General features: G+C 49.2%; 1 protein-coding gene across 12 annotated transcripts in view; it reads right to left on the bottom strand.

Annotated features, from left to right (window-relative positions):
* Positions 1-499: 499 nt before the first annotated feature.
* Positions 500-27982, bottom strand: part of ATP9B (ATPase phospholipid transporting 9B (putative)) — a 305109-nt gene continuing 277626 nt past the window's right edge. For 3 of the 12 annotated variants that reach the window (XM_009252491.4, XM_054538125.2, XM_054538126.2), the window contains 5 exons: positions 22871-22979; positions 5543-5600; positions 4332-4535; positions 3189-3221; positions 500-1724 (listed from right to left, as the gene is read on the bottom strand). In XM_009252491.4, the coding sequence (XP_009250766.2) occupies positions 1588-1724; positions 3189-3221; positions 4332-4535; positions 5543-5600; positions 22871-22979 (541 nt within the window). In that variant the 3' untranslated portion in view covers positions 500-1587. The other 9 variants (XM_009252493.4, XM_054538122.2, XM_002828331.6 and 6 more) reach the window with 8 other exon arrangements.

Genomic DNA, 27982 nt, shown 5'->3' with positions numbered 1-27982 from the left:
CCTTCCCAGCTTCCCAGAAGTGAGGGGTCTGGCCGGGCGACACCATGAATGCAGCGTGGCAGCCGCACAGGCTTTCACCCACCTCAATCGGTGTGTGTTTCCAGCCAAATAAAATAGGAAACCCATGACCAGGCAAGTGGGCCATCTTAGGGGATGTGAGTTTTACAGGACAGCTGATTTCTATATATAGAAATGGTGTTCGAGTGTGATTTTGCAAATAGAAAAAGGATGGGAAGGACACGCGTGCTAGCAGCAAAGTCTCTGGGCAATGATTGCCATTGGTGGCCGCAATGGAACTGCGTTCGGAAACGCCACTGTTTATGCAACTTGCCTTTAGAGTGTGTGAGGAGAAGAGCTCTTTATGTGAGAACTCAGTAACCTGACTGTTTTTACTGAAAAACGAAAGGCGAGTATAAAGCGAGGGTGTCTTCAGCAAAGGGCAGGCAGCGGGGCAGGCTGTCTGTCTGAGCGGGAGCTGCAGCTGACGTGGAAACGGGCCTCTGTGGAGCCTCAATTTTATTACATTTGAGTACGAATGACTTTGTGTTATAACATCAAAGAAAGAATTTGAATGTTAGGGAACTGCAGAAATTAAACTTTCATTCTAATTCTCAGAATGCCAGAGTAAGATAAACCCTTTACAGTAATAGTGAAATAATTCGGGCTCATTTTCAGTAGAAACTCAAGCTGCTTCAATACGGAAATACAATTTTGACAAACAATACAAAAGAAGAAAGAAAAGCAGGGGTGAAGCCCCACACTTAGAGGGAGAGGCCGTTGCAGCATCTGTGCCCTGGGCTTGCCTAGCAGGGGTGACATCCCTGCACTGAGAGGGAGAGGCTGTCCCAGCATCTGTGCCCTGGGCTCACCTGGCAGGGGTGACGTCCCCGCACTGAGAGGCAGGGGCCATCCTGGCATCTGTGCCCTGGGCTTGCCTAGCAGGGGTGAAGCCTCACACTGAGAGGGAGAGGTTGTCCCGGCATCTGTGCCCTGGGCTTGCCTGGCAGGGATGACGTCCCTGCACTGAGAGGGAGAGGCTGTCTCAGCATCTGTGCCCTGGGCTTGCCTGGCAGGGATGACGTCCCTGCACTGAGAGGGAGAGGCTGTCCCGGCATCTGTGCCCTGGGCTTGCCTGGCAGGGGTGAAGCCTTGCACTGAGAGGGAGAAGCCATCCTGGCATCTGTGCCCTGGGCTCGCCTGGCAGGGGTGAAGCCTCACACTGAGAGGGAGAGGCTGTCTCAGCATCTGTGCCCTGGGCTCGCCTAGCAGAGGTGACATCCTGCACTGAGAGGGAGACGCTGTCTCAGCATCTGTGCCCTGGGCTCGCCTAGCAGGGGTGACGTCCTGCACTGAGAAGGAGAGGCTGTCTCAGCATCTGTGCCCTGGGCTCGCCTAGCAGGGGTGACGTCCTGCACTGAGAAGGAGACGCTGTCTCAGCATCTGTGCCCTGGGCTCGCCTGGCGTACCCTCCCTTTCTCGTGGTGCTTTCTTGGTAGCAATGGCAAACCCTGCGTTCACTGGCAAGGGCAGAAGGTGCTGGGAAGGGCAGAGGGTGCTGGGGCCAGCCCGCTGGGGGTGCACAGCCCCTTAGGAGGCCAGCTTGCAGTAGCTGGGAGGGGAGAGCTTGCGCCTCAGGTACTTGAGGACATACAGCGGGAGGCAGCTGACCACGGTGATCGCCGACACTTTCCACAGGAAGGTCACCGTGGTGATAAAGGCAACATCTGTTGGCAGGAAACAGAGAAAAAGGTAAAAAGGTAAGAGCTGACCAAAAAGCCCTGGGCCCTCCCTCATGGCCACAGCCACAGACCTGGCCAGGCCACCGGACGGTCTACGCTTGCCATGGAAACATCACTGTGCATTTACAGGGGCCTGGCTCCAAATCTCAGGTTTTCTTGACTGCAGAATTGTTTGACCTGCACACCGGGCATAATTCATTCTTCTTTTAATGGAAAAAACAAAACCAAAACATTATAGATTGCAGGCCGGGCGCAGTGGCTCACGCCTATAATCCCAGCACTTTGGGAGGCTGGGGTGGGTGGATCACCTGAGGTCAGGAGTTTGAGACCAGCCTGGCCAACATGGGGAAACCTTGTCTCTACCAAAAATACAAAAATTATCCTGGTGTGGTGGCAGGCACCTGTAATCCCAGCTACTCAGGAGGCTGAGGCAGGAGAATCACTTGAACTCAGGAGGTAGAGGTTGCAGTGAGCCAAGATCGCGCCACTGTACTCCAGCCTGGTTAACAGGAGTGAGACTTCATCTCAAAAAAAAAAGGTTGCAGATGACCAATGTCACCAAACACCACTGAATGGGTGGACAACGCTCTGTGACAGAATTTGTGAAGGCACTGAAGTACCAGTTGTGGTGCTTAGGGAAAAGACACCAGCTCACCTAACCTGTGGGATTTGTTTGGACGATCTAGGCTAGCCGTTTTTTGTGTTTTTTTTTAAGGTAGAGCTGACTTTATGAGGGGCTGGGGGCAACAGAGGGCAGCGGGCAGTTCCATCGGCAACACAAATACTCAGACCGGTCTGCCCTTAGAGGCTCTGAGCCCGGCCCACCCAGAGAATGTTCTCGCCTATCACCCTCCCAGCATCTTCACAGAAGAACCATCTACTCACCACGACCAAGCTGTGCTGCTAATGACTAGGCTACTTGAATTCCTCATGAAAAGAGGCAGGTGAGAAACTGGGTATTTACATACTTCGAATCTACATATAGTGGAAATCCCTTTAGACTGTTGCCGGATGAGATAAAAAAATCTATGGAGCACAGTTAGAGGCTTTGTCAAATAAATGACAGAGGGAAGCACTGGATCTCTGGATGAAGGGGGGTCCTGAGTTTGTGTGGACTCATTTTCTGAAGACCCTGGAAGTGTTTTCCAGGAGCTCAGCCCCTACAACTGAAAAGGCAAACATGTTTTAGGGGCTCATGCAATCCTCAGCAGATGGCAGGATGCCCGGTCCCTTCCCCTCACTCAGGGCCACCAAGCCCCTGAACAGGCGAGCCAACAGCACTCAGACCACGCCTAGCCGAGCAAGCACATGGCCACCCGCTTACGTGACATCAGAGAGTTCGTGAGGAACACTGAATTAGAGGAAGGTTTATTTTTCTTATTAGTTATCTTTATCAATATTGTTTGGCTAAATTTCTACACTTTTGAGAGAAATGACAACTTTACCTACCTAAGAAAGCTCCAAAAGACACTCTGCCTATACCTGTTCCAAAACAGTAATAAAGAAAATATAGGACAGATTAAAGGAGATACCAGGATATTTCAAGGGGTTAGCAAATGAATAAGAAATACATTAAAAAGCAATAAAATGGCAGTGCAAGATGCGTTTTCAATGTGGTTTTAACCTCTCATTTCCCTGCCTGATACCATACAACTGTTTAAACATCACTGAAACCCAACAGCTAAAGTTTCCTGTGTCTGAGAAGCACACACCTTGGCATTCCCCTAGGAGACAGAGATCTATCCAGGTCTGAGAGGAGCTCACCACAGAAGGCGCACGCACTGGAGGGCTGGCCATGTTTTGCAGGTGTGAAAGGAGCTCTGCACATTCGTTTACATGTATGTAAGCGTGTTACTACCAATCTTCAGACCCACCCCTAACGGGAAGTGATACCGTCTCCAGTTTGCAGATGCAAAAGCTGAGGCTGAAAGCAGTGGTGAGTCCTGCCCACGCCCGTGACGCGTGTCTTTGTCATTTTGTGAGCTCACTGTGGCACTTAGTGTGTTCACGTGTCCTTGAGTGTGTTAACTCGTGATCTTACAGGAAAATATTCTAAAAGCCAATTTTCAAAAGAAAAATAACTAGCACATTATAATTTGAAAATAACCATTTCTTATGAACCACGGGTATTTTCTGAGAGTTCTTTTATGTAAGAACAGGAACATTTCACATTTTCCTACATACAGGTTCACCACTGCATGAACACTCAGGCACTGAGATGAGGACAAGTGCACACGCGGCTCTGTGTTCACTTCCCGCAGGTCTGAGTCCCAACTGCTCCCGAGTGGCTGTGCTGCTCATGTCAGGGGAGGAGCCAGCCAGTGACTGACAGGGCTCAGCGCCTAATGTCAGGGGACCAGCCAGCCAGTGACCAACGGGGCTCAGCGCCTCCTGTCAGGGAACCAGCCAGCCAGTGACCGATGGGGCTCAGCGCCTTCATCTGTGGTACAGGGACGGTAAGAGCAGGTACTTTCTGATATGGGTTTTACCATGATCCACAACTTAAGACAATGTATTCACAAGCAACAATAAGAAAATACTTCAAAATCATGAATAGACAACGATTCAAAAAACAATTCCAAGGCAACTTACCAAAATATTCATTGAGAAAAGCGAGTGAGGACACGTAGCAGCCTAAGCTGAGGAACTCAGCCACCACCATCAGCCAGTGCCACGTGCGGACGGTCAGCGCCACCATCAGCAGCTCGGTCAGGATCAGTGCGGTGAAGGAGATGGCCACCACGTGGACGAACTCGGACTCAAAGAGCACCAGGGCCCCATACATGAGGATGCCCCCTGAAAAACAGCAGGAGCTTTTTCCACGCACACGAGCAGGGTGTAAGCCAGCTAGAGGAAACAGCCTTGAACCAGCAACCTCACTCAAGACCCGTAAAAATAGGGGATAGGCCAGGTGCAGCGGCTCACGTCTGTCATCCCAGTACTTTGGGAGGCTGAGGCAGGCAGATCACGAGGTCAGGTGTTCTAGACCAGCCTGGCCAACATGCTGAAACCCCATCTCTACTAAAGATACAAAAAATTAGCCAGGTGTGGTGGCACGCGCCTGTAATCCCAGCTACTCGGGAGGCTGAGGCAAGAGAATTGTTTGAACCCAGGAGATGGAGGTTGCAGTGAACTGAGACCACACCACTGCACTCCAGCTTGGGTGACAAAGTGAGACTCTGTCTAAAAAAAAAAAAAAAAGGCGGATAATGGCCATGCCCATGCTTCATGCTGATGAACAAGTCACTTAAACTCTGGATTATGGACAAAATAAGATGGGATCCTAGCTAGATCAGTTAGAAATGGCAAATAGAGGCAGATAAACTTTTCAATCTCTGGATGTAAAGCCACACCTCTACTTCAATTAGTGTAAATAATTATGTGTTGCATGTAATTAATATATCTGATCTGTTAGTTATACTTTCAACAATCTCCCATTTATCTGAACACTAAACAAAGAGCAGCTAATGGCTTCTCCTTACATAACTCAGATTTCTCAGTCTTTTTATCACTCTATGAAAGAAAGCCATTGTGCAGGGTATACAATGTGGTAAGTGCTTGTTAAAATCTTTCTGGATTAACATTTAATTAAAAACTAAGTCAGTTTTTAGGTGGCATGCATCAATTAAAAAAAAAAGGGGGCCCATGTTGCTGGAATATCGATTTACAAGATAGAAGGCAGTATTTAACTGCAGATGACATTTTAAGCTGCTGGAATTTAATCTGCAAGTAAAAACAATATCGCTAAAAGAAGACCAAAATAAAAAAATCTTTAGTCCAGTAAACTAAGGATCTCGTCTTACCTTGGTAAATACTGATTAAAACCCAGATGAGGAAGGTTTTGAAGGACAAGGATCTTCCCTAGGGAAACAGTGGAAGAGCGTCGTTAGTGCGCAGAACCACCCGCTTGACTCACGCACCTTCTAGGAGTGAGCTACGGGTCACTTCTGAAAGACCCGGGTTCACAAGCCCCATCCCTGCCACCCCAGCCACCTGGTCTACCAGCATTTCGAGTGCCTTTTCCTGACACCCGAATCCTGAAGAAGCTGCCTGGGTCCCACACGTGTCCACTGGTGCCTGAGGTTGGACGTTCACGTTGTCTTCTGTTTGGCCTGCCGTCTTGTTCGATGTTTAAGCCATAGCTCTAGTAAGCCAGGAGTGATGTATACAAGCAAACATTTCAGTGAACCAGGGGGAAAGGCTCTTGGCAATAAAAACATTTTCCCTTATTTCTTGTCAACAAATACTTCTATATTTACTGTTTGCTTTTTTCAGATCAAAAGATACAGAACGTAACAGTTCTTCAGTAAGGATGGCACATCTCAACTGAAGTAAAAAGTTATCCCTTAAACCCTCGCTGGAGAACGTGTTACATACATAACCCCACGGAATGGGTCCTTGCGCCAGGCCCTTCACTCTGCGAAGTTGAAGGCAGGTGATGAGGGGGCAGGAGGCAGGGGAGCTCTGGCCCACGGGTTGCTTGTCCCACTGCACCCCTGAAGATTAATTTAGAGTCCAAGAAGAGAGGCTGAGTCATTAACAAACGCCCTGACTTGTCGGTGCTAAAGAGCTGTCGAAAGTGACGCGTGTTGAGAGGCCCTGTCTTTATGTGAGGCCTTCGTTTGACACCTTCGCATCTATTTTCTCAGTTACACAGAGCAGACGTCGTTTCCATTTACAGACGAGGAAACTCGAGAAGTTCCGTGATTTCCTCAGGTTCTCGCTGGAGGCTGGTGGCACTAAGTGTAGTCTGCTGATCAGAGCCCAAAGTCCTGCCCTGATTTAGGGCTTCCCCACCCACGGGGGAGATTCTCCTAAGGACAGGAAGTGGTTTAAAGAGCCAGAGGAAAGACAAACCCTCACGGAAGCTCAGGGGACACAGAAGACAGCAGGGAAGATGGAGGATGGTGGCAGGCTGTGCTCAGGGCCTGTCTGAACCCGCAGCTGCCCGAGTGTGCTGAAGACCTTTAGACATAGGCATGAGTCATCACTGAACAGAGGCGCAGATGCTGGAAACGTGGCTATATTCCTGCAGGAGCCCACCAGTGGCAGATTTATGAATTATAATTCTAGTTGTAGTTTAATTATAAAAGACAAGTGTGGTGACATATGTTAAGTGTTTTCCTAGGTTGCAAGAGTCAGTGTGTGAAGATGCTGGCGGAGCCTGGGCCCTTACCACATGTGAATAAGAAAAGTAAGATTCAAACTCACTGTGATTAAAAAGCACTACTGCTTTTTTTTTTTTTTTTTTAGACGGAGTCTTGCTCTTTCATCAGGCTGGAGTGCAATGGCGCAATTTGTGCTCACTGCAACTTCTGCCTCCCAGGTTCAAGCGATTCTCCTGCCTCAGCCTCCCAAGTAGCTGGGACTATAGGCGCCCACCATCATGCCCAGATAATTTTTGCATTTTTAGTAGAGAGGGGGTTTCACCATGTTGGCCAGGATGGTCTCGATCTCTTCACCTCATGATCCACCCACCTCGGCCTCCCAAACTGCTGGGATTACAGGCGTGAGCCACCGCACCCAGCCAAGCACCACTGATTTTTAAAAAGCAGAAAACTTTTAAGTTAAACCATTTATATACTCTAAATAGGTTCTCTTGGTACATATTTCCCCAGTACATTTGTCTCCCTGGGTAATGGTAGGTGTTTGGTCTTTGGTCATGAAATTCATCTGTAATTAAGTATGTGGCTCATTTTATTCAAAAACTGTAAAAGGAAATTTAATTATTTTGACATAAGAAAGAAAAGGCTTATTCTGTGGCCTGATTTGCTGAAATGTATTCAGTTTTATTCATGTGGGTCAATGATCGGGTGTCTATGTGGAAGATGAACTGGTGTCTGTGCTGCCTCTCTTTAGGAGCTGCCAACAGGGAGCACCTCAGACCTGCACCTGTGGGGTGTTCCATATGGAAGCAGACGATATTATAGATTAATAAAAGCAAACACAACAGAACGGGTACAAAAAACATCAATAAAATAGATAATTTGAGAAAAATATCCGTACACCTCCTATTAATGGCTGCCAGACTGTAGCTCTGAGAACAAAATCCTGTTATATTTGATGATACAGACCGTTACTCATAGAAGCAATTCATTCACTATGGGTTTCATGTTACGGAAGAAGCCGCTCTTCCTGGGCCAGGTACTTCTTCATTTGGTTTAGGAAGAGATGAAGAGGTCTGTCACTCTGACTGATGTCCCCGTATGTGTGGAATGCCTGAAGTGGAGTCCTGCCTAGCACACGCCTTTCTTCTGCGTCCTTGGGCTCAGGACTTAATCTCTGTGCCTCAGTTCCCTCCTCTGTGAAACAGAAGTAATAGTGGCATGTGGCTCACGTGCATGAAATAAAATATGCACAATGCCAGCAGCATAGTAAATATTCACTGAATGCGACTGTTATATTTACCATTAAATATTACGGATTCAGAAAGTATTATTTCGATTGTACGAAAAATTGTAAAAAATAAAATCAAGCAAATTTTTTAAATTTATTTTCATTTTTTTGAGACGGAGTCTTGCTCTGTTGCCCAGGCTGGAGTGCAGTGGCACGATCTCAGCTTACTGCAACCTCCGCCTCCCAGGTTCAAGCGATTCTCCTGCCTCAGCCTCCCAAGTAGCTGGGATTACAGGTGTGCATCACCACACCCGGCTAATTTTTGTACTTTTAGTAGAGACGGGCTTTTGCCATGTTGGCCAAGATGGTCTCGAACTCCTGACCTCAGGTGATCTGTCCGCCTCAGCCTCCCAAAGTGCTGGGATTACAAGCATGAGCCACTGCGCCCGGCCAAATCAAGCAAATTTTAAGGAAAGATTAACCAACCTCAAAGTCATATGCGTACAATTATTCATAGGGAAGCGCTCAGTGCTGTGGGGCACAGCACGCTGATGTGCGTACAATTATTGGTATGGAAGCGCTCAGCGCTGCGGGGCACAGAGCACACTGATGTGCGCGTGGCATGAGAGTTGGTCCCTCTGCGAGGATCAGCACCGTGGGATGGGACCAGTCACTCCAAAATGCCAGGACTCCTGTCCTGAGTCTGTAACCACTTTTTTTCACTATTATAATTTATTCTCCCAGCCTACCTCCTCAATATACTTTCTCTGATTTTTTTTTTTTTTTTTTTTGAGATGGAGTCTTGCTCTGTTGCCCAGGCTGGAGTGCAGTGGCGCGAACTTGGCTCACTGCAGGCTCCGCCTCCCAGGTTCACGCCATTCTCCTGCCTCAGCCTCCCGAGTAGCTGGGACTACAGGTGCCTGCCACCACGCCTGGCTAATTTTTTTGTATTTTTAGTAGAGATGGGGTTTCACCATGTTAGCCAGGATGGTCTCGATCTCCTGACCTTGTGATCCGCCTGCCTCGGCCTCCCAATCTGATTCTTACTCGAACAACAACAACAAAAAATTTCACCTGTTCCCATAATTGTAATTATTTGAGAGAAGTTTGGGAGTGTGGAGTTAGAAAGATTCTATAGGCAGATGCAAGAGGAGAAAAAGTGCAGCCAAAGCATATTAAGAACAAACCCTCCAAACAGAGAGGGAAGGACGGTGCTCATGGTGGCGCCGGGGAGAGAAGCCCTGATTAACCGCAGGAAGGGAAGCTGGGGAGGAAGTGCGGGTTCCTGCCACTCAGTGCCCGGCCTGCTCTGCTGAGGGTAGAGACGTGTCAACGACAAGGGTGCAAACGATGGAGCATGCTGGTGGTGGGGTCCTGCAGCAAAGGGGTGGGCAGGCGACGTTCCCGACAGCTCTTCTGCTTGCCGGACTCCCTCCACTGTCACTTTTACTTCTTCTATTAATGGTCTGAAATTATGGTGACTGATTTCTTCAAGGTCTCATTCCTTCATTCTTACGTGGATAAGCTCAATTTCATTAAATACAACTCTTAGAATATAAAATGAACTTCAAATATTACTGGACAGAAGTTCAAATATTACTGGACAGAAGTTAAATTATTAATTACTGGACAGGTTAAACGAGAGCTACCAAGCAGACAGTGTGCACCTGAAGGTGGGCTTGCTGCCGCAGACTGCTCGCAACTGGGCCAGGGCCAGGCGCAGACACGGGCTGGTTATAAACTCCACACTTTGAAGGATAAGACTGCAGCTTTGCAAACACAATCCTGTTTTTGTAGAGACAGGGTCCTGATCTGTTGCCGAGGGATGGGGTGCAGTGGTGCAATCACAGCTCACCGCAGCCTCGACCTTCCAGGCTCAAGTGATTCTTCAGCTCAGGCAGCTGGGACCACAGGCACCTGGCGCCATGCCCAATTCTGTTCATCTATCCTAGGAAAATTGAAGACTTTCTTGGCTCTGCCTCCGTTTTCTAATCATTTTGCCTCGAAATCACTTTAGACTTGCAGGGAAGCTGCAGAAGCAGTGCAGACAGCCCCACGGCGCCCCCCAGCTCACCCGGGGCCACGGCGCCATCCAGCTTACCCAGGGCCACGGCGCCGTCCGGCTCACCTGGGGCCACGGTGCCCTCCAGCTCACCCGGGGCCATGGCGCCATCCAGCTCACCTGGGGCAACACTCCATGGAGACACAGACACACACCGTGGCAGAGAAATGGTGCGGAGGTCCCAGTTTTTCTCGAATGTGCTTTTCCTGCCCAGGGCCCCACACAGCACCCCATGCTGCTCTGGTCGTCATGTCTCCTGGGCTCTGTGATCTGGCCACCGGCTCTGTCTCCCCGTCTTTAATGACCTGGCTGCTCCTCAAAGCTCCGGACATGTCTTTGTGGAATGCCCTTGATTTCTATTTGTCTGATGTCTTCTAGTGATGACACTACTGGGGAGGATTTGTTGAGGAGACGCGTGTCCCCCACGGGGCTCCACAGCAGGAGGTGTGGTGACCTCTCTCATCCCTGGTGACGGGAACTGTGACCTCGGAGTTCCACATCCCTTGGAAGACCTCGTGACAGTGGCTGCTGCCTTGGTGCCCCAGCGGGGCCTCCGACTGCCCTGGTTCCTTCACATTTATAACTGGAATCCTCTGGTTGAGGAGGCGCTTTCTCTGCGTACACACGGTGGAGGTGAAGGTATCTGTGTGCTCTCTGGTTGAGGAGGCGCTTTCTCTGCGTACACACGGTGGAGGTGAAGATATCTGTGTGCTCTCTGGTTATCATCTAGTCATGCTGCTGTCTAGGCTGCTGTGCAGGGTGTTCGGTGCTAGTCCCCGGGAGGCTCAGCCTCTGACGCCATCTGACCTGCCTCCTGCACCAGCCTCACTGATTCTTGTTCAGCAGTTCCTTACTTTTTCGCTCCACAAGAAGTTCCAGGCTCATCTTGTATTTTCCTTGCCTCAGCCCTGGAATTAACCCCTTCTCTAGGGCTCTGCGTGGTGGGGGACGGCACAGGGTCTCGTCCGCATAATCTGCACACTGAGCATGCTCACTGCCGCCTGGGTTCCTGATTCTAGCCACTCGGCGTATGGCCTAGGACTGTGTGTGTTTACTAAGTCATGCTCACACATGTCCGTGTTTATTTCTTCATCTATTTATTTATCTCACAGAAACCACAAGCCCAAACTGATCTGGGCTTCAATCCAGCCCTTCATTTCTAATTTCGTCGCTAACAGGGAGAAATCTGCTTCTCATTAGCGACCATGCATAGGCTTATTGATTCCTGTAAGAAGCAAATGCCAAACGCAGCCCACGGTTTGCAGTTCTTTTTGTCTTCAGCCTTACAGTGAACCACAGTCAAACGCCTTTCCCAAGGCCACTGAAAAGTGCTCCTTTCTTCCCAGCCCACAGTGTGGTTCCGCGGTTCATGGGCCGCTGTCTGCACTCCTCCCTTGGGCTCCATGCTGGTGCCGTCCAGTGGGCTCTGAGAGAGGCACGGTCAGGTGTCCGCCACCACTGCGCCAGACAGAGCAGCTTCCACACCCACACCCCCTCAGGCTGCCTCTCCGGTCACCCTCTATACTCAAACCTTTAGTGACCACTGACGGGTCTCTCCCCTACAGTTCTGTACCTCCCAGGTGTCAGGTAAAAACAATCATACCAGCTTTCAAGTCTGGCTTCTGCTGTGCAGCAAAATGCAAAATGTATGATCCATCGTGTCATGTGAGTCAGCAGTAACCCTCTCACTGCTAAGCACAATCCCACTGCCTGGTGGCATGACACACAGGCTGTCCATGTCCACTAGGATGTCCTTCCATCACGCACAGGCTGTCCCCGTCCACGGAGATGTGCTTCCATCCACGCATGGGCTGTCCCCGTCCACGGAGATGTCCTCCATCCACACATGGGCTGTGCCTGTCCACGGAGATGACCTCCATCCACGCATGGGCTGTGCCCGTCCATGGAGATGACCTCCATCCATGCATGGGCTGTGCCCGTCCACGGAGATGTCCTCCATCACGCATGGGCTGTCCCCATCCACGAAGTTGTCCTCCATCCACACAGGGGCTGTCCCCTCCCATGGAGATGTCCCCCATCCACGCACAGGCTGTCCCTGTCCATGGAGATGTCCTTCCATCCACGCATGGGCTGTGCTCGTCCACGGAGATGTCCTCCATCACGCACGGGCTGTCCCCGTCCACAGAGATGTCCTTCCATCCACGCACAGGCTGTCCCCGTCCACGGAGATGACCTCCATCCACGCATGGGCTGTCCCCGTCCACGGAGATGTCCTCCATCACGCACGGGCTGTCCCCGTCCACACAGATGTCCTTTCATCCACGCACGGGCTGTCCCCGTCCACGGAGATGACCTCCATCCACGCATGGGCTGTACCCGTCCACGGAGATGTCCTCCATCATGCGTGGGCTATCCCCATCCAAGAAGTTGTCATCCATCCACGCAGGGGCTTTCCCCCTCCCATGGAGATGTCCTCCATCCACGCACGGGCTGTCCCCGTCCACGGAGATGACCTCCATCCACGCATGGGCTGTGCCCGTCCACGGAGATGTCCTCCATCACGCACGGGCTGTCCCCGTCCACAGAGACGTCCTTCCATCCATGCACGGGCTGTCCCCGTCCACGGAGATGACCTCCATCCACACATGGGCTCTGCCCGTCCGTGATGTCCTCCATCACACACGGGCTGTCCCCGTCCACAGAGTTGTCCTCCATCCACGCAGGGGCTGTCCCCTCCCATGGAGATGTCCTCCATCCACGCACGGGCCGTCCCTGCCCACGGAGATGTCCTCCATCCACGCACGGGCCGTCCCTGCCCACGGAGATGTCCTCCATCCACGCACGGGCCGTCCCTGCCCACGGAGATGACCTCCATCCACGCACGGGCCGTCCCTGTTCACGGAGATGACCTCCATCCACGCACGGGCCGTCCCGGTCCACGGAGATGACCTCCATCCATGCACGGGCCATCCCTGCCCACGGAGATGACCTCCATCCACGCACGGGCCGTCCCCGTTCACGGAGATGACCTCCATCCACGCACGGGCCATCCCAGTCCACGGAGATGACCTCCATCCATGCACGGGCCGTCCCGGTCCACGGAGATGACCTCCATCCATGCACGGGCCGTCCCTGCCCACGGAGATGACCTCCATCCACGCACGGGCCGTCCCCGTTCACGGAGATGACCTCCATCCACGCACGGGCCGTCCCAGTCCACGGAGATGACCTCCATCCATGCACGGGCCGTCCCCTCCCACAGAGATGTCCTCCATCCACGCACGGGCTGTCCCCATCCACAGAGTTGTCCTCCATCCACGCAGGGGCTGTCCCCTCCCATGGAGATGTCCTCCATCCACACATGGTCTGTCCCCGCCCACGGAGATGACCTCCATCCATGCACGGGCCGTCCCCGTCCACGGAGATGACCTCCATCCACGCACGGGCCGTCCCCTCCCACGGAGATGTCCTCCATCCACGCACGGGCTGTCCCCTCCCACGGAGATGTCCTCCATCCACGCACGGGCTGTCCCCTCCCACAGAGATGTCCTCCATCCACGCACGGGCTGTCCCCATCCACGGAGATGCCCTTCATCCACGCACAGGCTGTCCCTGTCCACGGAGCTGTCCTCCATCCACGCACGGGCTGTCCCCTCCCACGGAGATGTCCTCCATCCACGCACGGGCTGTCCCCTCCCACAGAGATGTCCTCCATCCACGCACGGGCTGTCCCCATCCACGGAGATGCCCTTCATCCACGCACAGGCTGTCCCCGTCCACGGAGCTGTCCTCCATCCACGCATGGGCTGTCCCCGTTCACGGAGATGTCCTCCATCCACGCACGGGCTGTCCCCGTCCACGGAAATGTCTTTCATCCATGCAAGGGCTATCCCCGTCCACAGAGATGTCCTCCATCCACGCATGGGCTGTGCCCGTCCATGGAGATGTCCTTCCATCACTCACGGGCTGTCCCTGTCCACAGAGATGTCCTTCCATCATGCACGGGCTGTCCTTTCCCACAGAGATGTCCTTCATCCACACACGGGCTGTCCCTGTCCATGGAGATGTCCTTCCATCACTCATGGGCTGTCTCCATCCATGGAGATGACCTCCATCCACGCATGGGCTGTCCCCATCCATGGAGATGTCCTTCCATCACGCACGGGCTGTCCCCGTCCACGGAGATGACCTCCATCCACGCATGGGCTGTGCCCGTCCACGGAGATGTCCTTCCATCACTCATGGGCTGTCCCCGTCCACGGAGATGTCCTTCCATCACTCACAGGCTGTCCCCGTCCATGGAGATGTCCTTCATCCACGCACAGGCTGTCCCCGTCCACAGAGATGTCCTTCCATCACTCACGGGCTGTCCCCGTCCACGGAGATGTCCTCCATCCATGCACGGGCTGTCCCCGTCCACGGAGATGTCCTCCATCCACGCACGGGCTGTCCCCGTCTACGGAAATGTCCTTCATCTATGCACGGGCTGTCCCCGTCCACAGAGATGTCCTCTATCCACACATGGGCTGTGCCCGTCCACGGAGATGTCCTTCCGTCACTCACGGGCTGTCCCTGTCCACAGAGATGTCCTTCCATCACACACGGGTTGTCCCCTCCCATGGAGATGTCCTTCACCCACGCACGGGCTGTCCCCGTCCACAGAGATGTCCTTCCATCACTCACGGGCTGTCCCCGTCCACGGAGATGTCCTCCATTCATGCACGGCCTGTCCCCGTCCACGGAGATGTCCTCCATCCACGCACGGGCTGTCCCCGTCTACGGAAATGTCCTTCATCCACGCACGGGCTGTCCCCGTCCACAGAGATGTCCTCTATCCACGCATGGGCTGTGCCCGTCCACGGAGATGTCCTTCCGTCACTCACGGGCTGTCTCTGTCCACAGAGATGTCCTTCCATCACGCACAGGTTGTCCCCTCCCATAGAAATGTCCTTCATCCACGCACGGGCTGTCCCCGTCCACGGAGATGTCCTTCCATCATGCACGGGCTGTCCCCGTCCACGGAGATGACCTCCATCCACACGCGGGCTGTCCCCATCCATGGAGATGTCCTTCCATCACTCACGGGCTGTCCCCGTCCATGGAGATGTCCTTCCATCACTCACAGGCCGTCCCCGTCCATGGAGATGTCCTCCATCCACGCACGGGCTGTCCCCGTCCACGGAGATGTCCTTCCATCACGCATGGGCTGTCCCCATCCATGGAGATGTCCTTCCATCATGCATGGGCTGTCTCCGTCCATGGAGATGTCCTTCATCCACGCACAGGCTGTCCCCGTCCATGGAGATGACCTCCATCCATGCACGGGCTGTCCCCGTCCACGGAGATGTCCTTCCGTCATGCACGGGCTGTCCCTGTCCACGGAGATGTCCTTCCGTCATGCACGGGCTGTCTCTGTCCACGGAGATGTCCTTCCGTCCACTGGCTGAAGGGCACAAGGTTGTTTCCAGCTTCTGGCAATTATGACAGTGCTGCTGTGAACATTCATTTACAGGATTTAGTATGAATCTAAGTTTTCATTTCTCTTGGAGAAATACCTAGGAATAGGACTACTGGGTCATGGGGTAAATATATGTTTACCTTTGTAAGAAATGCCCAAACTGTTTTCCAAAGAGGCTGTATCATTCTTCTTTTACCCTAGCAGTGAAGGGGAGTCTCTGTTGCTCTGGATCCTCCCCAGCCTTTCACGTTGCTCGTGTTTCAGCTGTTCTAGCACTGGTGGGTACACGGCATCTCATTGTGGCTTCAACTTGCAGTTCCCTGATGAAAATGGCACTGAGCATCTTCACAGGCTTCCTTGCCATCTGTGGATCATCTCTGGGGTGGTGTCCGTTGATACCTTCTGTCTACTTTAAAAATTGGGTTGTTCTCTTGTTGAATTTTGGGGGTTTCTTATATACTATAGAAACAACTCCCTTATCAAAAGTGTGACATGCAAATATTTCCTTCTAGGCTGTGGCTTCTTTTTTCATTAACAGTATTATTCACAGAGAAAAACTTTTTTTTTTTTTTTTGGAGACAAGGTCTCACTCTGTCACCCAGGCTGGAGTGCAGTGGCTCAATCACAGCTCAGTGTAGCCTCCACCTCCTCAGCTCAAGCAATCCTTCCACCTTAGCCCCCTGAGGAGCTGGGACTACAGGCACACAGCAATCACCATGCTCAGCTCATTTTTTCTATTTTTTGTAGAGACACGGTCTCACTATATTGCCCAGACTGGTATTGAACTTCTGGGCTCAAGTTATCCTCCTGCTTCAGCCTCCCAAAGTGATGGTATTACAGGCATGATAAGCCACCGCACCTGGCCAGAACTTTTAAATTATAGTAAAGTCTAATTTATTATTTTTTCCCTTTAAGGATCATTATTTTGATCTCATGACTAAAAACTCTGCTTAATCCAAGGTCATGCATATTTTGTGTGTATTTTCTTCTGAAAGGTTTATAGCTTTACATATAGGTCAAGGGTCCACTTTGGGTAGATTTTCACATGAAGTGTGAGGTGGAGGTTGTGGGTCTGTTGCTCATGGGCGGCCAATTGTCCCAACAGCTGCAGACACAACTCTTCTCCCTCTGATTTCCTCTCATGTTTGCCAAAGATCATCTGACAGATGTAAGTGTATTTCTGGGCTCTCTTTTCTGTTCCATTGATCTTTTTGTCTATCCTTTTGCCAATAATACATTGTCTAATTGATTACTGTTTTACAGTAAGTCTTGGAATCAGGTAGTGTGTTTTCCAACTCTGTTCTTTTTCTAAATTATTTTGGCAATTTGAGTTCCCTTGCCTTTCTATATAAATTCTAGAGTGAGCTTGTCAATATGAAACAACACTGAGGCTCTCAATCCATGAACATCTAATTGAGGCTCAATCCAGGAACATCTGTTTACACCTCTCAATCCAGGAACATCTGTTTATGCCTCCCAACCCAGGAACATCTGTTTACGCCTCCCAACCCAGGAACATCTGTTTACGCCTCCCAACCCAGGAACATCTGTTTACGCCTCCCAATCCAGGAACATCTGTTTACGCCTCTCAATCCAGGAACATCTGTTTACACCTCTCAATCCAGGAACATCTGTTTATGCCTCTCAATCCAGGAACATCTGTTTACGCCTCTCAATCCAGGAACATCTGATTGAGGCTCAATTCATGAACATCTGTTTACACCTCTCAATCCGGGAACATCTGTTTATGCCTCCGAATCCAGGAACATCTGTTTACACCTCTCAATCCAGGAACATCTGTTTACGCCTCTCAACCCATGAACATCTGTTTATGTCTTTCAATCCAGGAACATCTGTTTATGCCTCTCAATCCAGGAACATCTGTTTACGTCTCTCAATTCAGGAACATCTGTTTATGCCTCCCATTCCAGGAACATCTGTTTATGTGTCTCAATCCAGGAACATCTGTTTACACCTCTCAATCCATGAACTTCTGTTTATGTCTCTCAATCCAGGAACATGTGATTGAGGCTCAATCCATGAACATCTGTTTACGTCTCTCAATCCAGGACCATCTGTTTATGCCTCTCTCAATCCAGGAACATGTGATTGAGGCTCAATCTATGAACATCTGTTTACGTCTCTCAATCCAGGACCATCTGTTTATGCCTCTCAATCCAGGAACATGTGATTGAGGCTCAATCTATGAACATCTGTTTACGTCTCTCAATCCAGGACCATCTGTTTATGCCTCTCAATCCAGGAACATGTGATTGAGGCTCAATCTATGAACATCTGTTTACGTCTCTCAATCCAGGACCATCTGTTTATGCCTCTCAATCCAGGAACATGTGATTGAGGCTCAATCCATGAACATCTGTTTACGTTTCTCAATCCAGGAACATCTGTTTATGCCTCTCAATCCAGGAACATCTGTTTACGCCTCTCAATCCGGGAACATCTGTTTATGCCTCTCAATCCATGAACATCTGTTTACATCTCTCAATCCAGGAACATCTGATTGAGGCTCAATCCATGAACATCTGTTTATGCCTCTCAATCCAGGAACATCTGTTTACACCTCTCAATCCATGAACATCTGTTTACGCCTCTCAATCCAGGAACATCTGTTTACATCTCTCAATCCAAGAACATCTGATTAAGGCTCAATCCATGAACATCTGTTTACGCCTCCCATTCCAGGAACATCTGTTTACGTGTCTCAATCCAGGAACATCTGTTTACACCTCTCAATCCATGAACGTCTGTTTACGTCTCTCAATCCAGGAACATGTGATTGAGGCTCAATCCATGAACATCTGGATTGAGATGTTCCTCAATCCAGGAACATCTGTTTACGTCTCTCAATCCAGGAACATCTGTTTATGTCTCTCAATCCAGGAACATCTGTTTATGCCTCTCAATCCAGGAACATCTGACTGAGGCTCAATCCATGAACATCTGTTTATGTTTCTCAATCCATGAACATCTGTTTATGTTTCTCAATCCATGAACATCTGTTTACGTCTCTCAATCCAGGAACATCTGTTTATGCCTCTCAATCCAGGAACATCTGTTTACGCCTCCCATTCCAGGAACATCTGTTTACACCTCTCAATCCATGAACATCTGTTTACGTCTCTCAATCCAGGAACATGTGATTGAGGCTCAATCCATGAACATCTTTTTACATCTCTCAATCCAGGAACATGTGATTGAGGCTCAATCCATGAACATCTGTTTACGTCTCTCAATCCAGGAACATGTGATTGAGTCTCAATCCATGAATATCTGTTTACATCTCTCAATCCATGAACATCTGTTTACGCTTTTTACAGTTTCTTTCCTCAGTGTTGTTGGTTTCCAGCACACAGATCTTTAGTGTATTTTGTTAGAGGTACACTTCAGTGTCCCACTTTCTTGTATTATTATAAATGCTTAAATGTATTATTATAAATGTTTACAAATTTTTTCAAACCCCAATTATTCACTGCTAGTGTACAGAATCAGAAATGATTTTGAAAAATTATTCCTTGTATACTGAAACTTTATGAAGTTTACTAGTATAGGAGGTTGTATGTGTGTGGATTCCTTGGGATTTTCTACATAGAAAATTATAGCATCTACAAACAGAGATATTTTTATTTCCTCCTTCCTAATCTCAATGTTTTAAATTTCCTTTTATTGTCTTATTCACTATTATTTTCAAAATAATATAAGTATACAAATATACATTTCAAAAGATAAAACCATTTGAGAGTATTCTACAGAAAATAAAAAATAGTGAAGGTGTCCGAATGGTTCAATACCTAATGGCTTCAAAGATTTTATGAAGAACTGTATATTACCTACTTGATATCTTTACAATTAGCACAACTACAAATCAAATGTCTCTGGAGTTAGCTGGTAATGTAAGATTATGAATTGGTAACAAAATTCACAGCCACAGTCTGAGATATTTTGGGACCACGTGGGCTGGCTCAGTTAACCAGGGTCACCTTACTAGTCCTGATGCCTGGATCTTGGAGTAACTAGCTTCTCTAAGCGGTTACACACCATTCAGAATGAATGAAGACATGTGCAGAGTTAGGAGAGAGACCAGTAGGTCAGTTTCCTGTCTTATTGGCATCCAGAAAATTAAGTGCCTGAACTCATCATGAGTAAAGCTTAATAATTCAAAGCAGAATTTGAGCTTCAAAAGAACAACAAAATATTGTTGCAAATATACCATTTTCTGTAAAGAATAAAAGCTACATAGTTTTAGGAAAGCGACGGAAATCCTGACTCTTGGTTTAACTGATTCATTCACTGCCTCATTTGTTTATCAAATACTGACTTGACAGATACTGTGTCCACACGTGGCTCAGGCCATTGAGACACAGCAGGGCACAAATGTTTATACTTGAGGTTGGCTAACTCATTAGGACAATAAGTGACATTTACAATGCGTGCCTTATTTGTACTTTTAGATTATAAAGACTGGTTATCAAATACACATAAAAAAGAGGAGATTTTCTTTCCAGTTGAATCTTTTTGTGTGTGCAGGGAATGCACGCCTTGCCTCCCTGGCTTGCCTCTGAAGGTATTTTATAAATTTACAGTGACCTGAGATATGTGACTCAGAACTGACTGGACCGGCACTCGCTGGTCAGCCACTCACATTTCAGTCCGTGGCCCTTTATGCTGTTGTTACTCACACTGCAGGCTGTGGCCCTTTATGCTGTTGTTACTCACACTGCAGGCTGCGGCCCTTTATGCTGTTGTTACTCACACTGCAGCCTGCGGCCCTTTATGCTGTTGCTCTATGCCACTGATTCACTGCTTTCTCATCCTGACTAGAACACAGAGTTGTTGAGAGCAGGGCTATGTTGTCCTACATCGCAGGAGCTTGAGCCGACGGACAGGGGACTTGGTGTCCACTGACACTGACCGGCGTGGATAGACTGCGTCGGCACATCCAGTCTCCAGCTGCCCCGATCATCAGACAACAACACAGAGTGCTGCAGTATGTGCTACCTTGGCGAACTGTTCAGAAGGAACAGAAAGCTCCAAAATAGTTCTTTAGCTTCAATAAGAAAAAATAACTAAGTTAAACTTTAGTGGCTCAGTACTTTAGTGCTATTTTCTTTTCAAAGAATTTGAAGAGTAGTAGATTAAAAAAAAGTTACAATGCAGATAAGATGTTGAAGAAAAGAAGCTTAGAGAAAATGAGTGACTGAATTCTTGACCAAAAAAAAAAAAAAAAATGTAGGGATGGTGACCTGACTCTAGGATACTAAAACATTCTAAATTGTTGATCACCTTAACAAAAATGGAAATTTAATACCCCTAATGAGATCCAACACAATCAGAAGTGAACAGGGTTCAACGGCACCAGTGAGTAACACAGAACTTAGTGATTCCATGGCCGCAGTTACGGATAATTAGCTGCTCCGTCAGACACCTGTGGCCCTATGACCCTCGTTACTAGAGCGATTTAGATATCCACAAAGAAAGAGACCGGTGGGTACAATCTAAATCCTTGAAAACAGTAAAAACGTGTTACTGTCCCACTCCAATAGCCGGTCAAGATGGCTGTGGCATGACAGTCCTATGACAAGTTTCTCCCAGCCCAGCGATCCGGGAGCACCGGCTGGGGCTACAAGACCCCTGGTGACCTTTGCCCTGCTTGGGTGCTGGTTTCCTAGGGTTGAGGGTAGCACATTGAGGTTTACGTTCGTACATGAAAAGCTTGTTCCCATATGTTTGTAAGGCAGCATTTAGGTAAACATTTTTAGAGTCTCTGGGAATGAGGAAATGCATATGCTACTAAAATGATCATTATTCACACTAGCTTCCCGAAGTTTTTGGATCTTTGCTCCTTACTCTGCTGTACTTTATCACAATGGTTTCATCAGTTTAAGATACTTAACCGGTCTTTCTTCTAGTTGTAGTAGATGTGACCTGGGATGATGTTTCCCAGTACTCACGATGATACCACCATCATGATAATAATGCTTGATATTTATATTTCATGTGATACTGGTAACTAGCTTTATTTGTCTTGATTATAACAGTAATGAGAATTCTTTATTTTTTTCAAGAAACTTTAAAGTCTTTATTTCATTAGACCATTTCAATAACATCAAGAAATCAAAAAGTTAACATGACTTACCCAGCACCTCTCTGGCTAATGAGTGGTTATAGCTGGACTAGAGTCTAGTTCGTCAGTGGTTAGCTGGATAAGAGTCTAGTTTGTTAGTGGTTAGCTGTATTAGATAGAGTATCGTTTGTTAGTTACTAGTTAGATAGACAGGAGTCTAGTTTCTCAGTTTGTGGTTAGCTAGGTAAGAATCTAGTTGGTTAATGAGTGGTTAGCTGGACTAGAATCTGTTTGTTAGGTAGTCATTAGCTTTCTTTTTAATGCCTAATCTAATTCTTTCTTTACCATACAGCTACTGCTTTAAAAATCTGAGTTGATAATTTCAGACACCTGTCATTTATCGATTGTAAATCTAAATTTAATTGCGGTTAGTGGATTTTGTTCTCAATGTTGGTTCAAAACAGCTAGCTTTGTGGAAAATACCAGAGTTACCATGATTTGTGTCTGCAGAGCTGAGCCTCTCTTCTACCCCGTATCCTTACACGTTCTATGCTATAAAATATGCTGTCGTAAAGAATATGATAAATTCAAAGCCTCCTTTAATCCTAACAGAGCACAGTTTTAAGCCAAATAAATCCATCTTTCTCAGAGTTTCAGGTGACTGAAGTTTTCTGGGGTGGATTTTTTTCTTGGTGACATCACTGCAAAAATAGTCTATGGACCCTAGGGACAGACACATGTTATCACTTTTCAGGGATAATTCTGAAATCCACAACTACTGACAAACTTGGAAATACACAGAAAACGTGCAGCCCATGGGTTCCCCAGCTTTGGAATGCTACTTCTGCAGCAGGTGCAGCGACGCTGTCCGGGGGAGCCTTTCTACAGAAATTACACAGCGAGCTCTTCTCTGACATTTGGTGAGCTCACTTCACAAAAGTTCCACAAATGGTTAGAATATCTTTTACAATTCTAATTGTATGTATGCTATTAGAGCTTTATTGCAAATATTTGAGAAATTTTTTTCCCTGAGATGTTTTTCCCCTTTTGAAGTTTAACTCAAAGAGAAAATGCCAACAATAATTAGGAGACATAAAAAACATCTTGAAGGACAGAGAATCGTTTTTCACAAAATGCTTGGAAATGCCTCCTGACTGGCCTGTTTCTCACTCGTGTAAAATGCCAGATGTGGGTGCTAGTCGTGAGGCAGACAGCCTGCCTGAGGCCCGTACCTTGGTGAGGTCCTTGTACAGCTCCGGGTAGAGCATCGCCATCTCCGGCTTCACATCCTGGTCCAGCACTAAGGAGAACACTGGGAACATGGTGTATATGGTGGCATACCTGCAAGACCAAGAGCGGAGTGCAATGGGCCTGAGAAACTTCTACCACACAGCTAGAAACAGACCTCTGGATTAGAGGTCACAGCTTCAAAAACACCAAAAAATACTCCACAAAAACCAACAAAGTAAGTTGGCAACCAAGTAAGATGATTGCGGAGACTGAGTATTTATCTCAGAGCACAGTAGCATGTTCTGTAAGTCACAAATGCTTATGGGTAGAAGAATGATTTTTAAAAATGTTTACCTTTCTATGTTGAGATCATTGTAGACTCACATGCAGTTGTCAGGAATAGCACCGAGACCTTCTGTGATGTTTACCCAGTTCTCCCAATGGTAACATGTTAGATAACTGCAGTGTGAACCTCACCACCAGGACCCACACGGACACCCCCAGACCCAGAGCACCCCTCACACAGGGTCCCTCACACGGACACCCCCAGACCCAGAGCACCCCTCACACACGGTCCCTCACACGGACACCCCCAGACCCAGAGCACCCCTCACACAGGGTCCCTCACATGGACACCCCCAGACCCAGAGCACCCCTCACCACCAGGACCCACACGGACACCCCCAGACCCAGAGCACCCCTCACACAGGGTCCCTCACACGGACACCCCCAGACCCAGAGCACCCCTCACACACGGTCCCTCACACGGACACCCCCAGACCCAGAGCACCCCTCACACAGGGTCCCTCACATGGACACCCCCAGACCCAGAGCACCCCTCACCACCAGGACCCACACGGACACCCCCAGACCCAGGGCACCCCTCACCACCAGGACCCACATGGACACCCCCAGACCCAGGGCACCCCTCACCACCAGGACCCACACGGACACCCCCAGACCCAGAGCACCCCTCACCACCAGGACCCACACGGACACCCCCAGACCCATGGCACCCCTCACCACCAGGACCCACACGGACACCCCCAGACCCAGAGCACCCCTCACCACCAGGACCCACACGGACACCCCCAGACCCAGAGCACCCCTCACCACCAGGGTCCACACGGACACCCTCAGACCCAGGGCACCCCTCACCACCAGGGTCCACACGGACACCCCCAGACCCAGAGCACCCCTCACCACCAGGGGGACACCCCCAGACCCAGAGCACCCCTCACACACGGTCCCTCACATGGACACCCCCAGACCCAGGGCACCCCTCACACAGGGTCCCTCCTGCGGCTGCTCTGTAGCTGCAACCACTTCCCTCTGCTGCCTCCTCCCTAATCCCTGGCCACCATGAAGCCATTCCCCATCTCTAATCTGGTCATTTCAAGAATGCTATGCAAATGGAATGCTATGCAAATGGAATGCTATGCAAATGGAATGCTATGCAAATGGCATGCTATGCAAATGGAGCTGTACAGCAGGTTAACTTCGGGGACTGGCATCTTTTACACAGTGCAATTCTCTGGAGATTCACCTAGGTTGCTGCTGTATCAGTAGCTTCTTTCTTTCTATTGCTGACTACTATTTTGTGGCAGGCAAATGAACCACAGTGTGCTTAACCACTGAAGTTACATCTGGGTTAGTCCTAGTTTTTGATCACAAATAAAACTGCTGTAAATATTCACTGCACAGGTTTTTTGGCGAAGTTTCCATTTATTTTGGACAGGAGTGCCGAGTGAGATGGTATAAACGCCCAGGAGCATGAGTGCTAGGTCACATGGTGGTGGTATAGTTTTTCAAAGAAATTGCTAAAACATCTTCCAGATGGTAGGATTTACACTCCTACAGCAATATAAGAGCTATCCAGTTTCTGTGACTCTTCCCCACAATTCTGGCAGGTGTGAGGCGGAGCGTCCTGTGGTCTAACCTGGGCTCTGTACAGGGCTGAAGATGCAGGCATCATTTCACCAGCTTGCTTGCAGTCTGTGCGTCCCCTCACACACAGGGTGGCCGTCTCTGCGCCTTCTGTCCTTTTCCTAACTGGACTGCTCCTTCATGGCTGAGCTTGGAGATTCTTTAAGCACTGCTGGACACGAGTCTTGCCAACACCCCCTTTCCTTTCCGGAAGCGGCCCTCACTGGCTGCAGCGTCCCGTGCCCATGAGGCCTTTCTCTGGCACTTGAGTCCCTCTGCCTGCACGGTTTCCAGTCATCCCCAAAGTACCCCGTCTCCTCATTGGCTGCTTTCAATGGGTTTGTCTCTGGTTTTCATCAGTTTGATTATGATTATCTTGGTGTGAATTTCTTTGACTATCCTGTTCAGGGTTTGCTTACCTTCTTGAATCTGTACATTTATGTCTTTTGCCAAATCTGGGAGGTTTTCAGCCTTTATTCCTTCACGTACTTTCCTAGCCCTGCCCTGTCTCTTCTCCCCTGGAACTCCCACGGCACAAACGGTACAGCGGCCGGGGCTCCCACGGCACAAACGGTACAGACGCCGGGGCTCCCACGGCACAAACGGTACAGTTACCATCTTGCTGTCCCTAAGGCTCTGATCCATTTTTTTTCGGTCAATTTTCTCTCTTGTTCAGATTGAGGACTTTCTGTTTTTCTGTCTTCCAGTTCACTGCGTCCTTCCTCTGTCCCTTCTATTTTGCTGCTGAGCCCAGTCACGGCATTTTTTTGTCTGGGTTATTTCTCATCTCTAAGATTTCCATTTGGTTCTGCTCTGTATCTTGTCTGCTGGGCTGTTCTATTTTGCCATTTGCTCCCAGTATGTTGGTAATGACTGTTTCCCAGTCTTTGTCAGAGAATTCTAGCATCTCTGCCATCTCAGGGCTGGCTTCTATTGACTGTCTTTTTTCCATTCACCTTGAAATCTTCTTGGTTCTTGGTATGGCAAGGGACTCCGATGGAAACCCTGACATTCCGGGTAAAGACTGAATTTTCTGAAGGGTGCTGACCCTGCTCTGGTGGGGAGAGGAGGGCGCTGTTCTTGCTGCTGTGCAGGGGCAGGGGTTCAGGCTCCCCATGCGGCCTCCACCGACACTGAGGGGCTCATTACCCCTTCACTGGGGATGCAGTCCTGCCTCCTCCCATTCCATCACCCTGGAGATGCCGGGTGCGTCGCTGCATCTCGTGAAGTGGCACTTTCAGCTCTCCACTTGCCTTTTTGGGGAGGGGGAGGCGGGCACAGCCCTTCCCTGGCATCTGGCTGCAGTACAGTGACGATCATCTGAAAATCATCTGTCTTCCTGGCGCCCCTTTCGTGGACCTGCGGTTGGAGAGGCTGGGACCTCGCTGGGACTTTCAAATTTTAAATTTCTGCACCCATGGGCGTTTCCAGGCTGCCGGCTCCTTCAGCTCCAGCTGTTGGAAAACCCGGGGAGCTCCTGCCGCCTCGCCCCTTGCCCCCTCTGTTCACCTCGCTCCCCACTCAGAGCCTTCTGTGTGTGATGCTCAGTTTCCAGCTGAACTTAGCAGAAAGAGCAGGGAGGAACCCATCTACCTCACTTCCCACCGTCCTGGAAGTGGAGCTGGGCTGGAAGTGGGGCTGGGTTTTTTTTTTTTTTTTTTTTTTTTGAGACAGGGTCTCACTCTGTGGCCCAAGCTGGAGTACAATGGTGCATCACGACTCACTGCAGCCTTGACCTCCTGGGCTCAGCTGATCCTCTCACCTCAGCCTCCTGAGTAGCTGGGACCGCAGGTGTGTACCACCATGCCCGGCTAATGTTCTCTTGTAGAGATGGGGTCTCACCATGTTTCCCAGGCTGGTCTCACACTCATAGCCTCAAGAAATCTTCCCAACTCGGCCTCCCAAAGTGCTGGGATTACAGGCATGAGCCACTGCACTTGGCTGGGGTTTTTTTTTTGTTGTTGTTAAATGACATTGTCACCTATGAGAACGCATTCTCATAGTTATCTCAAGTTGGGAAAGTTACCCCGTGGCAGAGAACCAGAAACACCCATGACACCATGTTATATTTTAGCCTTGAAACATGTGGATACCTAAAGGCTATATTCTGTTTTAATATGACTGAGATTCCATGGTCATTAAATGCAGACCGTTCTATTTTTAAAACTATTGTGGGTTCTGTATGAAACATTTTCTTCTAAGGTACTTTTAGTCTATTTCACATCATTGTGTTTTCTTGATGGGTTACTGCTGGGCACTAAATATCTACATGCTTAGAGAACTCTATCCAGAAATTCAATCTTTAATTTCTTTATTACGTTAAACTTGTACAACACTGTTTGTGTGTACTTCCCTCAAAATCTTTAATTACTTTTGTTAACTTTCTTTGAACAACTCCCACTCTGCTTAGAATTTAGGAACAGGGGCCGGGCACGGTGGCTCACGCCTGTAATCCCAGCACTTTGGGAAGCCGAGGCGGGCGGATCACGAGGTCAGGAGATTGAGACTATCTTGGCTCACATGGTGAAACCCCGTTTCTACTAAAAATACAAAAAAATTAGCCAGACGTGGTGGCGGGCACCTGTAGTCCCAGCTACTTGGGAGGCTGAGGCAGGAGAATGGCGTGAACCCGGGAGGCAGAGCTTGCAGTGAGCCGAGATCGCGCCACTGCACTCCAGCCTGGGCGGCAGAGCGAGACTCCGTCTCAAAAAAAAAAAAAAAAAAAAAGAATTTAGGAACAGGTCCAAATAATTCAAGAGCCCAACCAGGAGGAAAGATGGCGGGCCATCCCCTCGCGATGCCGCTGAGGGATGAGCATCCTGTTCTGTGCGCACACAGGTGTGCGGATACTCAGCCGTGTGGTTTCTGACTCACTCACACCACCAGGAAGGATCACAGGCAGTCACAATTTCTGTATAGCGCATTTATAAGAACTCTTGCTTTATTTATGCCAAAAATTTCCCTATCTCTTCAACCTTTAACAACAAAAACCCACTGCTGCCTCCTTTTCATAAACCTACTTTCTTGAGGTATAACCTTCAGCATGTGATGAATTTTGACAAGTGTCATGGAACTGCTGTGTGACCATGACACAGAGCATCTCCATCACCCGCAAGAAGGAGGCCTGTGATGCGCCAGGTGGGAGACCCCTGCCTCCCTCGCTGTCGTGAGTCCCACATAAATGGCTG

The sequence above is a fragment of the Pongo abelii genome, chromosome 17 (genome assembly GCF_028885655.2).
Source record: "Pongo abelii isolate AG06213 chromosome 17, NHGRI_mPonAbe1-v2.0_pri, whole genome shotgun sequence".
NCBI classification, from domain to species: domain Eukaryota; kingdom Metazoa; phylum Chordata; class Mammalia; order Primates; family Hominidae; genus Pongo; species Pongo abelii.
Note: the sequence above shows the minus strand (reverse complement) of the source record. Positions and strands in the feature narration are given on the sequence as shown.